This window comes from Pithys albifrons, chromosome 9 (assembly GCF_047495875.1).
Source record: "Pithys albifrons albifrons isolate INPA30051 chromosome 9, PitAlb_v1, whole genome shotgun sequence".
Lineage (NCBI taxonomy): Eukaryota > Metazoa > Chordata > Aves > Passeriformes > Thamnophilidae > Pithys > Pithys albifrons.
Window position 1 is genome coordinate 34,872,020 of NC_092466.1, and position 15,408 is coordinate 34,887,427.

General features: G+C 46.1%; 1 protein-coding gene across 6 annotated transcripts in view; it reads right to left on the reverse strand.

Moving 5' to 3' along the window:
- MICU1 (mitochondrial calcium uptake 1) overlaps nucleotides 1-15,408 on the reverse strand; it is a 104,580-nt gene that overhangs the window by 39,777 nt on the left and 49,395 nt on the right. For 5 of the 6 annotated variants that reach the window (XM_071564363.1, XM_071564368.1, XM_071564365.1 and 2 more), the window contains 2 exons: nucleotides 9,487-9,552; nucleotides 8,177-8,291 (listed from right to left, as the gene is read on the reverse strand). In XM_071564363.1, the coding sequence (XP_071420464.1) occupies nucleotides 8,177-8,291; nucleotides 9,487-9,552 (181 nt within the window). The remainder of the gene's footprint in view (nucleotides 1-8,176; nucleotides 8,292-9,486; nucleotides 9,553-15,408) is intronic. The other variant, XM_071564369.1, reaches the window with a different exon arrangement.

Below are 15,408 nucleotides of genomic sequence, written 5' to 3' on the forward strand. Positions count from 1 at the left end.
CACCACCAGACTCCACAAACACGTTAATGGGATCCCTTTTCCCAAGCACTTTGTGCCTGACACAGAGGTACAATGACATTAAAGCTGATGGCAGGCACAGCCTGTCACTACCCACTTGATCCTGCCCTGTCATCCTGCATTCCCAACTCCCCCTGCCAGCCCTGCATTCCAAGCACCACGTGCAGGGACAGGCTCTCCTGTCACCAGCAGCACGTGGTGGGTCACTCCCCTGGCCCCAGCACCACCTCCATAATCTCTCCAATGACTCACCTCATTTAAGGGATTTATACAAAAAGCCTCCTCTGTGCCTAGCCAGCATTTCCAGGGATGAATCCCCCGTTTTCCTGAACAGCAAAAAGCTTCCAACTACTGTCTTAATATTGAAATAACACATGTAATTCCATCACTTTAATTGCAAGTACTGCAAGAAAGCCTGGAGGCAATTTCCTCTCTCTGGCACTGCATGGAAAGATGTTTCCTCCATGAGAAAAAGGAGGAATATGTAAGACTCTAATCTAGTTACAACATTCCAGAAAAAGAGCAAATCGACACTTCTCATCCTTTTCCCCCCATTTGCTCTGCCAGGTTTATTTTGAGATTGGAAAATTTGTTACTCCTTATTAAAACTCCATGTTTGAGGTTTTTCTTCCCCCTCCTTTTTTTAAGGAAAGATGTTACATATGTAATATAAAAAGAGACCACATCCCATTTGTGCAGACGTGGGGTGAACAGAGAGAGCAAAATACTTCACTTACCCCTTGCAAGAGCCATTTCCCTCCTTTTCCATCTCTAAACACACATTTCCAGGAGCAGTTTAGCAAAGAACACTTGCAAGATTAAAATGAACAGTTCAGCATCAGAAATCTGCAGGGTCTGTATTTTCTAAGGACAGGGAAGGGACGTGGCTTTAAACTGGCAAATTTAATTACTCCATTCCTTGAGCTAATAAGTGACATGGCTGGTTTCCTCCTTTGGTCTCCATATCCAACTCCAATTCCTTGTACTGACACTTAAATCCAAACAAGGTGAACCTGAGCCAGGGAACACAATGAGCTCATCCTGCCCCTGCTCAGGAAGGAAAGTTCATTAAGATGCACATCCCTGATCTCCAGGCTGGATTTATGGGTCCTGGGTGAGATGGTTCCTGCCTCTCCTCTTGGCTGTGATGCTTCTGGACAGGATTTATTGAGAAGAGTGGCCCACCCTGTCCATTCCTGGTACCCATTACCTCAGTCTGCAGCACCCCCACTTCTCCTCCTCCTCCTGCACTTGCAGCTCTCAAACTTGCACACCCCAAAGGCATCAGACACCACTTTCCTCAGTCAATGTTGCCCTTCCCCCTCTTTTATTTTGCCCCCCAATTTTACTATTCCCAGCTGCAGTTTCTCTGAACTTCCCCCCTGCCTCCTTAACTAAGATATCTCCAAACAAACACAATATCCCTCCTGCTGTGGTTTCCAAAGCCATCTAAAGGACTGTTTGCTTTTAATACAAAGAGAAGCTCATCTTTACATGGGAAAACCACTTCTGGAGTTTCTCCAAACACTCTGCTGCATTCCCAGCTTCCTGTTTTTGTGGGTTTTCTCCCCATCACCCTTTTTGACATTATTAAGAAACAGGATTTTTCATTGCAACTGATTTCCCTCAGGCAACGAGGCAGAAAGTGGTCAGAGGAACTGCAGTTTCTTTTCTAACTTCATTTCTACCTTTAGGTGTCCAGGGGGATATGGTGATTTCCTGAAGACTCCTCCAAACCCTTAACATGGAATCACAGAATGGGTTGGCTTGGAAGGGGCCTTGAAGATCACCCAAGGGACAGGGACACCTTTCACCAGATCAACAGGAATGAAAACATGGCACTGGAGCCCTCACGACTCACCTGTTCCTACCTTGTGGAACTATGTCTAGAAAGACGAGATGGAAATGATCCTGCAGATCCATAACTCCACCAGCTCTACACACCAAGCTGCTTTTTCAACTAACCCAGGAGTTAGTGCAAGGGGAAGCTGATATTTTCTATGATTCGTTTGCTCAAATTAAATATTTGGGACAGAAAAGCCAAAGCCACACACAGGAATGTTATGAAGATGAGCAACTTCCACCAGACAAACAGATGAGCTCTGAGCACACTGAAAAAAACCACTCCATCCATCAGGGTAAAGCCCAGGGAGCCTCAGAGGGATTAGATGGGGTGATTAAGCATCTTTAAGCCAATTATGCCATTTTAAACTACTTCCAATTATTCAGAGGACCAATTTGCAGCGCTCAGTTGCTCTTTACTGCCCTGCACACTCACCAGCAGCAAAGCCTTCTGAAACACATTCCAAGCTTGCTGATGAGAAAGGCCACATTTTGCTGGATTTGCATTCATTTATGTTCTCTCTGTCCCAAACTCAACCCTCCACACTTGGAGACACCTCTCAGCAAGGCTTCCCTCTGACTCTACTGCAGCTCATGCTGATTGCACACAAGCCAAGTGTCTGTGATGTCTTTCAGCACAATTCAGCGGGGCCAGAGAAGAGCAACGAGGCTGGAGAAGGGACTGGAGCACAAGTGCAGTGGGGAGAGGCTGAGGGAGCTGGGGGTGTTTAGCCTGGAGAAGAGGAGGCTCAGAGGTGACCTCAGCACTGTCTGGAACTGCCTGAAGGGAAGTTCTGGCCAGGTGGGGGTTGGTCTCTTCTCCCAGGCACTCAGCAATAGGACAAGGGGGCACGATGGGCTCAAGCTCTGCCAGGGGAAATTGAAGTTGGAGATGAGAAAAAAATTCTTTGCAGAGAGAGTGCTCAGGGATTGGAATGGGCTGCCCAGAGAGGGGGTGGATTCCCCATCCCTGGAGGTTTTTAAGGTGAGATTGGCCGTGGCACTGAGTGCCATGATCTGGTAAAGGGACTGGAGTTGGACCAAGGGTTGGACTTGATGATCTCTGAGGTCTTTTCCAACCCAATCCATTCTATGATTCTCTGCTCCTTCCTTTGACTTCTGTTGTTCAGGGATATGCCTACGAGCAGCACAAAATGACTCCATTTCCTAATTCCACAGAAACAATCCTCAGTAGGTTTCTGGAACTCCTCAGCCTGGCTGACAAGTTCTGTGTGCACTGTAGTGGTTCCCTCAGGGAATCCACCATCCTCTGTGCTCAGGGAGGTTGGTGGAGATCCATCAGCTCATCTCAGCATGCAAATGATGAAGAGATGAACTGAGAAAGACCACGGGAAGACTGCAGGAAAGGCTGGGACAGCATTCCATGGGGCAGTTTCCAAATCAGAGGTGTCAAGCTCTGCTTGGGAGGACTCCAAACCGTGAGAAATCCATCCCATTTGTCCTGTCCTTCAGCACCAGTGGGATACTGAGCCAGAGAGCCCTCACTCTGACAGGAAGCTGCCAGAACTACATTTGGAAGTGGGGTATCTCTTGGATATCCTCTGTGCTGCTCAGATACCTTGGAAATGCCACACAGCAGCAGCTGGGCTGGCAGAAAGGCCTGAAGACATCCCTGTACCAAACAGTGTGGGTGAGGTGGGCCCATGTAAGCAAAAGGTGGGTCTTGAAAGATTAAAGACAAAATTAACACGAACAGGATCCCAAACAAAAACAGTCCTATAAACTCAAGGCAACCTTTCATTGGTAAAACTTGGCTGTAACAATGCCAAGGTCATGGGTTCAATCCCCTGTGTGGGCCATTGACTTAAGAGTTGGACTCGATGATCCTTGTGGGTCCCTCCCAACTCAGAACAGTCTGTGATTCTGTGATCTCCTTTCCTTGGGGAAAGGAGCCCTGTGGCACAGGGCACAGCAGCACTAAACCATCACTGATGAGGTCCCAGATCTCACTGTGGCAGGGATGGGGGCTGAACACCCTCCTGTCAGCCAGGAACACACACTGAGAGCAGCCAGGGTGCAAACAGGCCCTGGGTGAGGTGTCCCCTGCCTGCAGAAGAGTGGGAGAACATTCCCTGCCAGCGCTCCCAGGGACACACACAGAGCTCAGTATCCAGCCACAACACCATTCCCACAGTCAGAGGGCATGGGGTTTAATTCCTACACAGGGAAAAAAAGGACACAGGTGAATTTATTGACACCAAAGGGGTTTTTGATTTTTGATTTTCACATTTTGTAGATTTTAGGAACACAGTAACTGTAGCAAAATGTAGTGTTCATATTTGTAACAGCCTTAGTTCATTGTTTATACATCCTAACCCCTACCACAGATCAGTAGCTCTAATTCTTTTAGCTGTTTGGGCTCTCTTCAAGGCAGAAAAGCTGAAGACTATCAGAAAGGCCTGCAGGACAAGACCAAACATAAAACAACAACCTTGAGTGTAAGAACACTGGAAGAACTCCAAAAGCCTGAGGAAGGGAAGAACTGATGAAGACAGAGGGTCCCAGTGACCCCAGACTCAAATCTTCAGGAGATGTAACCAGAGTCTGGACTGAGAGATGTGTAAAGTAATGCTTGGGTGGACCATATTATAAAAACCATAGAAACCAGTGTCTGGGGGGAAGATGTCATCATGTATTCCTAAAAGCCCTAAGCCTGGACATTAAAGAAGGTACCTTTTTATCTTATCCCACATTAACTTGGCTCAGAGTCCTGGTTGTGGGTTCTCTCATGGCATCACTATCCTAAGGGATGGAGCTTGCTGTAGTCTGGAAAGAACCCCAGCAGGAGATGGGAGAAGGAGCTGCAGGTTTGCTATGAGAGCCCTGGCAAGAGAGTAATTACTGTGGCTCCAGCCACAGTGTTATTTAACCCTCCTGCCAGGAGGATTAAATCCAGACACAGCGACAGCCCCACCGTGGAAACAACACCAATCCATTGTTTTAATGCCCAGCTCCCTTCAGCACCTGTTAATAAAGCCAACATTACAGCACTGCCTAACACAGCCCATTTGCTCCGAAATTGCAGTCACTGATGATGGAAAAGCTCTTTCTCTCCTTCCTCCAAGTCCAAAAGCAAAAGCCTCTTTGGTCAGGGAAGCAATGGCTTTGCTTTCCTATGGCATTCCAAGGATTCAGGATAAACCCCTGGTCAGGGAAGCCATGGCTTTGCTTCCCTATGGCATTCCAAGGATTCAGGGGAAATCCCTGGTCAGGGAAGCCACAGCTTTGCTTTCCTGTGACATTCCAAGGATTCAGGGGAAATCTCAGATCAGGGAAGCCATGGCTTTGCTTCCCTATGGCATTCCAAGGATTCAGGATAAACCCCTGGTCAGGGAAGCCACGGCTTTGCTTTCCTGTGACATTCCAAGGATTCAGGGGAAATCCCAGATCAGGGAAGCCATGGCTTTGCTTTCCTGTGACATTCCAAGGATTCAGGGGAAATCCCAGGTCAGGGAAGCCATGGCTTTGCTTTCCTATGGCATTCCAAGGATTCAGGGGAAATCCCTGGTCAGGGAAGCCATGGCTTTGCTTTCCTGTGACATTCCAAGGATTCAGGGGAAATCCCAGGTCAGGAAATCGATGCCTTTGCTTTCCTGTGACATTCCAAGGATTCAGGATAAACCCCTGGTCAGGAAATCGATGCCTTTGCTTTCCTGTGACATTCCAAGGATTCAGGATAAACCCCTGGTCAGGGAAGCCACGGCTTTGCTTTCCTGTGACATTCCAAGGATTCAGGATAAACCCCTGGTCAGGAAATCGATGCCTTTGCTTTCCTGTGACATTCCAAGGATTCAGGGGAAATCCCACCAGAACCTCGTTATCCCAGTTTTTGCTCATCTTTTACCTCTGCCCCAAAACGGGAGGAGCAGCTGAAGCAACAGAGGGCAGGGAGTTTCCTCAAGGCCCCTCAGCTCCCATTGCCTTCCACAGAAGGCTGACTTTCTGAAGCAGTTAAAAGCTGCTTTATTAGTTGTTTTAAAAATACAGTTTCACAGAAACTCAGTGAGAACAGACAGTGAGAAATCACTCCCAATACAGTGTGGTGACAGGCTGCATTTCCTGGGCAAGATGCAAACAACTGTCTGAGAGCAACACAGGTGAAGCCTCCAGCCCTCTGTCCTCCCCTCCCTGCTCATTCCAGAGGACACAGCTGGAGTGGATTATCTACTTCATGTCTATCTTGTCCAGATTCCTCCTAAATGTCTGGGTTATTTATAAAAAACAGGAGAAAACCCAACTGTCTGGGTTAAGACTTACCTTCCTCATGCTATTTTATTTATTTCCCAGGGGAAAAAACTGGTAAGAAACAACTGGATTCCTGCAAGGTAATGTTTGTAATGTTTACTGTAGCTGGAGAGCAAACCAGCATGGTGCAACAGAGAATTTTCTGTTTAGCCACAGGGCAAGGCTTGTTGGGGAGTTTTATCCTTACAAAAGCAAAGGCTTTACAAATGAAACCCAAACTCTTCCTCTGGGGAATCACTGTTTGACAGCAGCTCCAGAGACACTGCTCCATCTCCATCTTCAGTGACTATTCAGCAAACTCCCAAAATACCTAAAACTCAGCCTAAAAGCCATGGAATGTTGGGGTTTTTTCCTCCTTTTTTTTTTTTTTAATTTTACTTTCTGAAAGCTCCTTCCTTGCCCACCCTTCACATGGCTCCTCAAAGCACAAACCACCCAGTTCTGCCTCCTCTTGTTAGTCTGACTAACTCCCCAGTAACTGGGAACATGTTTAAAAGCCCAAGAAAAAGAGGGAAAACCCCCAGTTCCTCCTGCACAGCCCTCCACAACAAGGCTGGCTCTTCCTCCAACACAAGGAGATCCTTTGCTTTTATTCTCACAACAAAGAAATTACACTGAAGCAAGAGCAGTTTCTCTTACTGCTGCCTCTGGAAGCACATGACATTAATTTTGATTAGGGGGTTGTTCACCACCAGCACAGCCATAAAAACAAGGGCAAGAGTGTTTTCTAAACCACATCCAGTAAGGAGGTCTCAGAGGTCTGAGAGCTCATTGTCACCTGTGGAGACTCCAATGAAAAGCCCTGTACACAAGTGAATACCTGAGATCATTTTGGCACAGGCAAGACGAATATAAGAAAGGAACAGCAAAGGTCTTAAGAGGCAGTTCTGAGACTCAGTCAGATAAAAAAAGCAGATTAAAGTCATAAAACAAATTCCCTGGCTTGAATCTGCTTTATCTCTCACTGTTTGTTTTCACAACATGAAGGTCACATACAAGTCTTGCCCCACCACGTCCATTTGACAACAAACAAGACCTTGAGCATTTCTTGTCCCCGGGAATAGATCCCCAGTAAGTAAGAGCTGCCTCTCATGTGTCCACATTACAGCAGGAAAGGACATGGAGGGAAGATAAAGCACCTGTTGCTCTGACAACACGTGGGGCATTAACTCCCTGCACTGCACTGGGGTCTGCACACAGCTGGGAAGGACCCAGCTTTTTCATTGCACAAATGAGGTCATCATGAAATAGATACTTGTCTGAAAATAAAATGTCTTGAGTTCTTTGGACAGTGGCCCCATTACCCCCCATTTTCCAGTGGGGCTGAAAAACTGCTGTGGACTTTGGTGTTTATGACACAGCACCTTCCAAGCAGCCAGAGCAGCTCTGCCAGTGAGGTCTGGAGCTTGATTTCCACTTGAAGAAAGCCTAGAAATGCCATTTGACATTACCAAAGGCTTCAGTTTCACTGGTTCTTGCCAACAAAGCAAACTTTTAAGTGCCAGCACTTGGAGTGCAGAAGACTTTGCTGGAACAGATTGGCAGATCACAGAAATAGTCAGAAGGACAGAAGGTATCTAATGATCCTTGGAGAAATGTAAACAGCTTAGCTCCTCTCCTCACTGGATTACATCACACACAGGCCTGAGCTCACCCAAGTGGAAATACAGCTGGGAGAGGCCCTTTGGACAGGCATGAGACCAGCCAGGAGCTGGCAAAGCCACGTTCCCCCAGACACAGGGTTATCATGTGAACACATCTCCACTTACAGTCCTGAACAGCAGGTCAAATGACTCATTAAAAAAAAAAATTTGTCACATTCCAAAGAGAGAAATCAGTCTCCAGAAGTCATGGATCTGCTCATCCTGCTGAAGCACCCAAAGCTCAGCCTGAACCTGACAAGCAGCAGCAATCACTCAGCTCGAGTTGCAGGAGATCAAGGACGCCTTTTAGGGAAAGGTATGGAGGCAACAACAGCAAAATCATTGCTTGGGAAGCTTCAAAACCTAAAAAAAAAGCAGTAATTGCAGGGAAAATCTGCAGTACTTACTGGAAAGGACCGTGGTGAGGAAGATGTAGTCGGAGAAAGAAATGAGTCCACACTCTCCAAGGGCATAAAAGATGCTGTCCTCGTCAGCAAACTTCTCCCGCTCCTGGGACAGCTTCTGCTTGGGCACCCAACCACAGCCAGGGAGAGAGCAAAGCAATCAGTTACACGGGGAAAGGAAGGGTTTGCTTTGTGTCCTTCCCACCAACAAGCCACTCCACGGACACACATCCCTGCTATCTCCAGTCATAAACAGTGGACCTTTTCCAGCCTTCAGATCTGACCAAAAAGCCCTGCAAGGATCAGTGCTGCCCCACCTCAAATGAGGGATAAGGAACTGCACAGGATTCCTCAGCTGGTTTAGCCAAGGTGACAGACAGATAAACAAAACTACAGCCTTAAAATGATCAGAATCTTTGAGGGCAGTGTCAGGAAAATTAGAATTTTTCAAGATAGGATTCAAAAAGGGAATGACTATATTTCCCAGGGAATGACTATATTTCCCAGGGAATGACTATATTTCCCAGGCAGCTTTTTAGCCAGACTCTGCTGCAGCAGTAGCCAAGAAAGAACTGTTTGACATGAATATAAAGTGTGTTTTAAGTTATCAGAACCATCTAGTTATCAGTAACACACAACCCAGGTGTGTGTGTGCAACCCCAGGAGGAGGACTGGGACCAAAATTGACCCTCAATCTCCCTTTTGCTCCAGTTCTTTTGCACTGAGCAGCTCAGAATACCTTCCTAAAGCAAAAATCCCAGTCCCCCTGATCTGCAGAACCTTCAAAGACTGCAAAGGATCCACCACACTGTTAGGAAGCCACACTGGTGACCACACCAAGAACACGGCAGGAGGAGGAACACACACACACACACATGGGGGAGAATCCAACCAGTGCCAAGGAGAGGAGGGGTGGGGGTTATCCCACAGCACCCAGGCCATGCAGGCACACAGGCATGGTGAGAGCAAGGCTGAGTTTGGGAGCAGCTGGAGGAGAAACCACCGACAAACAGCACCACACGAGGGTCCGGCCGCACGGCCGCCCCCACCGTTACCTCTGTCTAGCGGAGATCCCACCATATACAAGGCAAAGGAAAGAAAACTGGTTAACCAACAATCAAACAGGCAGGCAAAACAAAACATCACAGTTGAACGGTTAGGCTTGCCAAGAGCAAGGAGGTTGGGAAGCAACCAGGTGGTTGCTGTGGCTGGAAGCCTTCAGAGATGTCCCAGCAAGGGGTCAGCCCCACTGTCTGCAGCTGCTGTCTCTCATCCACCTCAGCTTTTTGGGGTTTTCTTTTGAGAGAACTCACCATTGTGTGTGACTGCAGAGTGGGGATGAGCTCAGCTAATAATTGAGATGAAAATTTAACACGTATCTGGCTCGGAAACCACAAGAAAAGAGACAAAAATAATCATATAGATCACCAGAAAAATGCAGTTTCCAGGGGAAAATAGTTCAGCCCTACTGATCACATAAAATTCTTCCCAGGGACTCTGCCTTTCCCATGTGGAGAGTGTCAGGAATTGAGTAAGGGGTGAATCACTGACAGCAGACAACATGCTAATGGCATTCATTTGATGTAAGGAAATGGCTTTTTGTGCTTACAGGGTACCAGGCTGAAGTATCATCTACTCCAAAAATGCCTCTGCTTCTCTTCCCACCGAGATGGAGCCAAAGCAAAAGGACACTGATGCTGATGTGAAGAACAAATTAACAACACCTGGTCTTCCTTTAAACCAGAGGGAGGGTTTGTGGAGAAAGCACTTTCCTGCAGTTGCATCTCACCTGCTTGTGTGATTTATTGCCTCTCCCTCTGACTGCCCCTCTTGAGCAGCATTTATCATAAACTCCCCATCAGCATCCTGCTCCAAGGATCCCAGGAAAAAGTTCCACAGGCTGGTTTATTAATTTTTATGGGTTTCTTCTCTGCACTTAAAATTCACAGTCTCAAAATATTCCTCATAAGAGAAAAGCACATCCATAGACTAACAATAAAAAAGGATATTAAGGTAGTTACTCTCTGAAATACAAAGACAGATGAGAGGGACAAGCATTTACCCATTTGCATCTTACTGTGAGCAAACAAAGTACAACATTTAACTTATTTATATTAAACAAGCCTTGTCACACACCTGGGGCACATAAGCTGTGAATGCAAACAGGACCCTGAGATTAGCTCAGTTGGTTAAAACTTGGCTGTAATAATGCCAAGGTCATGGGTTCAATCCCCTGTGTGGGCCATTGACTGAAGAGTTGGACTCGATGATCCTTGTGGGTCCCTCCCAACTTAGAATAGTCTGTGTAAAAGGGAATTTCTCCCATTGATCTTAATAACAGAAAATAACAACTGACCTGATCAATAAGATTTTCAAGACAGTAGTTTTAAAAAATTCCCAACTCTCCTATTTATTTTCCTCTGGTCCCCGAGCAGTTGTGTTTAACTGCTTCCCATGAAGTTTTTGGGAAGCCCAGCCCAGCATGGGAAAGACTGGCAGCATCCCTTCCCAGGGGTTGTTCCCCACCATGAAACATCATATTCTACAGAGTGATGCAGAACCTCCAGGAAAAATTATATAATATAATATAAAATAAATCAATCTGCCGCCTGCACAAATCCCAACGTGGGCTGTTGTGACCCCTCCCAGTTCAAGGTCACTGACCAAAGTCAGTCCTCACCAACACCTAAATCCACTGCCTACAGACCTTGGGATTCTCCAGCACATCCCACTTTCCCCCCAGCATAGTCCCTTTTAGCCAGAAAGGATCAGAACACCTCGGGAAAAATCCCTTTCCAAACATTCATCCTTTCCTAGAGACGTGTCATTGTCACAAATGAGTCACCCACACCCTCCTGTACCTGAACACGACACAATCCTCAAAGTGCTCAGTTCAAACAGTCACATCTCTCCTCCCTTCAGCACCTTTCTCTATGTTGAATCCATCCCCAAAACCAGAGTCATTGGTTAAGATCATGAAGCACATCCAAAAAGACATTCCAAACTGAGCATTCAGGTGTGAGCAAGCCACGGGAAACAGTTCACAGTTATGGTGTATTTTTAATCAAGCAGGAGGGCCATAATTAACGAGCACACAGGCGAGCAAACATCCAACTCAACACAGAAGAGGAAAAATAAATCCCAATATCCCATTGCTTTGGGCACAAGCACGTGTAAGTTCAGTGAAAAGTCATTCAGGCAGATTATCTTACAAGACCAGACATGGACAACAGGTAAAAAAAAAATATAAAGGTTGGTTTGCCCTTTCCAGCTCAGGCTCCAAGCCCAGCAGCAGGACATGGGTTGAACAGATCAATACACTGGCCAAGCTCCCCCAACCAAAGCCATGTGCTGGAGGAGTAAGTTGTGTGTTGCATGCAGGCAACTCCCTGGAGTTGCTTTGTGTTCAGGCTGGCTCCAAAGCACCTAAATAAATCACAAACTCCACATATTCCACCCCAAATCTGACCTGGAGGGCTGGAGCCTCCCTTGGGCCAAGTACATGGGACAGCTCCCAGACAACAAAGGATTTGGGGGAAAAACCCCCACTGAATCCTTAAGTTCCTTGCCAAGTATCACCTTTACTTTGGAGTAGAATTTTTTCCCCAGGGCTGAGAGAAGAGTGAAACATGGTCATATTTAACTATGGAAATCTGGAATAAAAAGGTGTGTTTTGGCAAAGGAAGGGATGGACACACAGTGCTGGTGTTCCCACTCCTGACACAAGCTTGATCTGCTAAATCCTGGCAAATCCACTTCATCTGGCATTTCAGAGCCTGCTTAACAAGCAGCATTTCATTTGCTGCCTTGGGAAGAACAGGCTCCAAAGCATCTAAATAAATCACAAACTCCACATATTCCACCCCAAAACTGACCTGGAGGGCTGGAGCCTCCCTTGGGCCAAGTGCATGGGACAGCTCCCAGATAACAAAGGATTTGGGGGAAAAAGACCCCACTGCATCCTTAAGTTCCTTGCCAAGTGTCACCTTTACTTTGGAGTTAAAACTGTTTCCCCAGGGCTGAGAGAAGAGTGAAACATGGTCATATTTAACTGTGGAGATCTGGAATAAAAAGGTGTGTTTTGGCAAAGGAAGGGATGGACACACAGTGCTGGTGTTCCCACTCCTGACACAGGCCTGATCTGCTAAATCCTGGCAAACCCACTTCATCTGGCATTTCAGAGCCTGCTTAACAAGCAGCATTTCATTTGCTGCCTTGGGAAGAACACGTTCCTGGGAAGCCTCTCAGAGCTGAGAGTTTAGGGGTTGATCCAGAGGGAAAACACACCTTGGGCAGGTTCATCCCTTACGGCCCAGCAGCACCTTTGTACTCCCCCAAACCAAAGCTTCAGGAATTTACCACCTGAGAGTGACTTACACCTTCCAAAAGGACAGCAACATAAATATCCAAGTGCATGCAAGACCATGAGTATTTCTCCAGACCCAGAAAGCAATTCTGTAGGTTAGCAAGTGATTTTAGATGAAGCATAAACCGACTTTTACTGACAAACTCAGCTTGTTCCTTTGGAACAGAAATAATTCCAGGTGACCAGCATTGTGGAAGCAAATCCAAACCCAGGAATGTTGGGTGAAGTCACCTTGAGGCAAAGCAATTCTCTTTCAGTCTCAACTGACCACCTTCAGCTATGGAGAACATTTAAAAGACATCTATTAATGTATTTATTTCATGGTTAACAGGGAAAAAAGTCCCATTTGCCTCATCCAGCAGAACCTGCAGGATTACCAGGCATGGATTACTGCACATCCTTCCTGGGCAGGGCTCTGAAAATCCAGGGAAATAAATCAAGACACTTTAAGGCATTTGTAGCAGATGGTGTGTGTTGGTCTATCACACAAAGAAGAGAAAGGAAAACCCTTCAGAAATGCCAGTGGTTACCAAAAATATCAATGCCTTCAAAATGCTGAACTGCAGGCTCTGAAAACAGGCAGATTTTTAATTTTGCCCACTTTAAGATATAAATTAAAGACAATTTTGAGATTTTGTGATAACTCACGCTGGCACCTCGTGTTAAGAAAACTGAGATAAAGAAATAAAATGTTTTCAGAATCAGATTTTAAAATGCAGCCTCTCAGCCCAACTGCTCAAAAGCCCTTTAGGGAAAAAGAGGTAGGGGAAGTCCCTCAGTGCCATGAAACATGAACAAAAAAACAACCTGGGGGGAAAACTGAGGCATTTAAGAGTTTTTAAAGGTAACTTTATAATGTGGATGCGAAATAAGTCATTTTAGATGCACCTCTGGGTGGTTTTTTTATATCATTATATAAGAAATAAGTGTTTGAGGCTGTGATGGAAACAGCACAAGGACTTTGTTAGACTCATAAGGCTCTTTTTGCTGTGGGAAAGCTCACAGCATCAATCCTTGTGGCTCCAGACAGTTCAGGGTGAAGTGAATTACAGGGAAACAAAACAGCTTCCTCATGGCAAATCACAGAATCATAGAATGGATTGGGTTGGAAAAGACCTCCAAGATCATCAGGTCCAACCCTTGGTCCAACTCCAGTCCCTTTACCAGATCATGGCACTCAGTGCCACATCCATGGTGGTGGCTGGTGCTGACACAGGGAAATGCTTAAGGTTTGCTGTGGGCAGATAATACTGCAGGTTGTGACCTTTTAGAGAGTATATTTTAATTTTAATCAAGAGTTATTTAAAACTTTTGTTTTTGGGGGTTATTTTATATATACACAAAGGCAAAAAAATACAGAGCTGGACATGGATGAGGTTGTTCTGTGTCTTGTCTCCCTCTAAATTTGAATTTGGAGAACCAGAAGCCAGGGAGCAATTCTTACTGCAGGTGATTATTACTCAGGTGGACTCCTGAGACTGGAGAGAGAAATGTGCCTTCCCTCCCTTGCAGCAAGGCTGTAAATGTTCATCACCCCTCACACAAATGGCACCTGGAGTGCAAGGCCAGCATTCTGGACAACCAAGAGAATGAACCACACAGACTTCCCCGAGCCTGGACAGGCAGCAGAGCCACTCATGCAAGGGAGAACCCCCTGCTGGAAAAGCAAATAGGAAAAGCCTTGGCAAAGGGACAGTGTACACTTGTGCTCCCTCAGGGTAATGGAATCACAATCTGTAGGGCCACAGCAGCATTTTGCATGGAAATTTGATGGGGAGGATTTAAATGAGGTCCTTGATGGCCCACATCACGCCTCCAAAATGAGCTGACTTTTGCCACCTTGGAATTTAAATGGCTGTTTAGGTCTCTGGATGGAAATTGGGATATTGCTCTCCCTCCTCTCAGCCCACATTCCCCAGCTGAACTCATGTTGATAATGCACAGGGCTGCTCCTCCCAGACAGAAATCCCAGCTTGACAGGATACCAGGAAAACAAAAATTCTGGATGAAAAGCCAGGATTAAACTCTGATGAGGTTGGGGCCATCACTTGGCACTAATAACCCATGGAATGAGAAAGGGGTTTGGGGACAAACCACATGTAACTGTGGTTTTGGAGACTGCAAACAGCTTAAGGAACCAAATTAAGGCACAACTAAAAGTCCTGCCATTCTTTTCCATCTCCAGCTCCTCCTTTCTACACCTGCTTCTCCCCTTTCCAGACCTTCTGCCGTCACTGAGGTCAAGCATCTCCTGAAAAGTCCCTCCCATCCTGCCCCATCCATCCCCCCTCTCCCCACTAACTCCACACTACCAAGGACAGAGTGTCAGAGCTCAGCTTTGTGTCCCTCCAGTATTAGGCAATAATCTCCCACCAGCAAAGCTATTAAAAAAATTAGAGCCAAAAATGACCCCAGAAACCACTTTTTGATTAAAAGACTGAACACACCCACTGAGGGCATAACACCAAATTGTTTATTTTTCCCCAACTTCCCCTATGGATTTCATTAAGGTCACAAAGCTACAGGGCAAACTGCAAGTGTTTAGAGTATATTTTCCTTTTTCCTTACTAATATTGAATGAACTCCCCTCTGCTTTCTAGTTCTTTTTCCTACAAGCTATCTGATGAACTAGAATACCTAAATAACTTCTCCCTAGAACATTCTTTAATACAGCTCACCCTGCACAGTTCTATGACTTGAAAACCCCAAGTTTGCAAATGAAATCTTCCCCAAATTTACACACCTGCAAACAGATGATGATTCCCCAAAGCCTCTGGCCAGAGAGATGCCTGTTCCTCCTCTCAGAACCAAACTAACCTTGTGGCCTCCAGGGGAAAATGCCATTTTCCAGCAGAGCCAGGTCTATCAC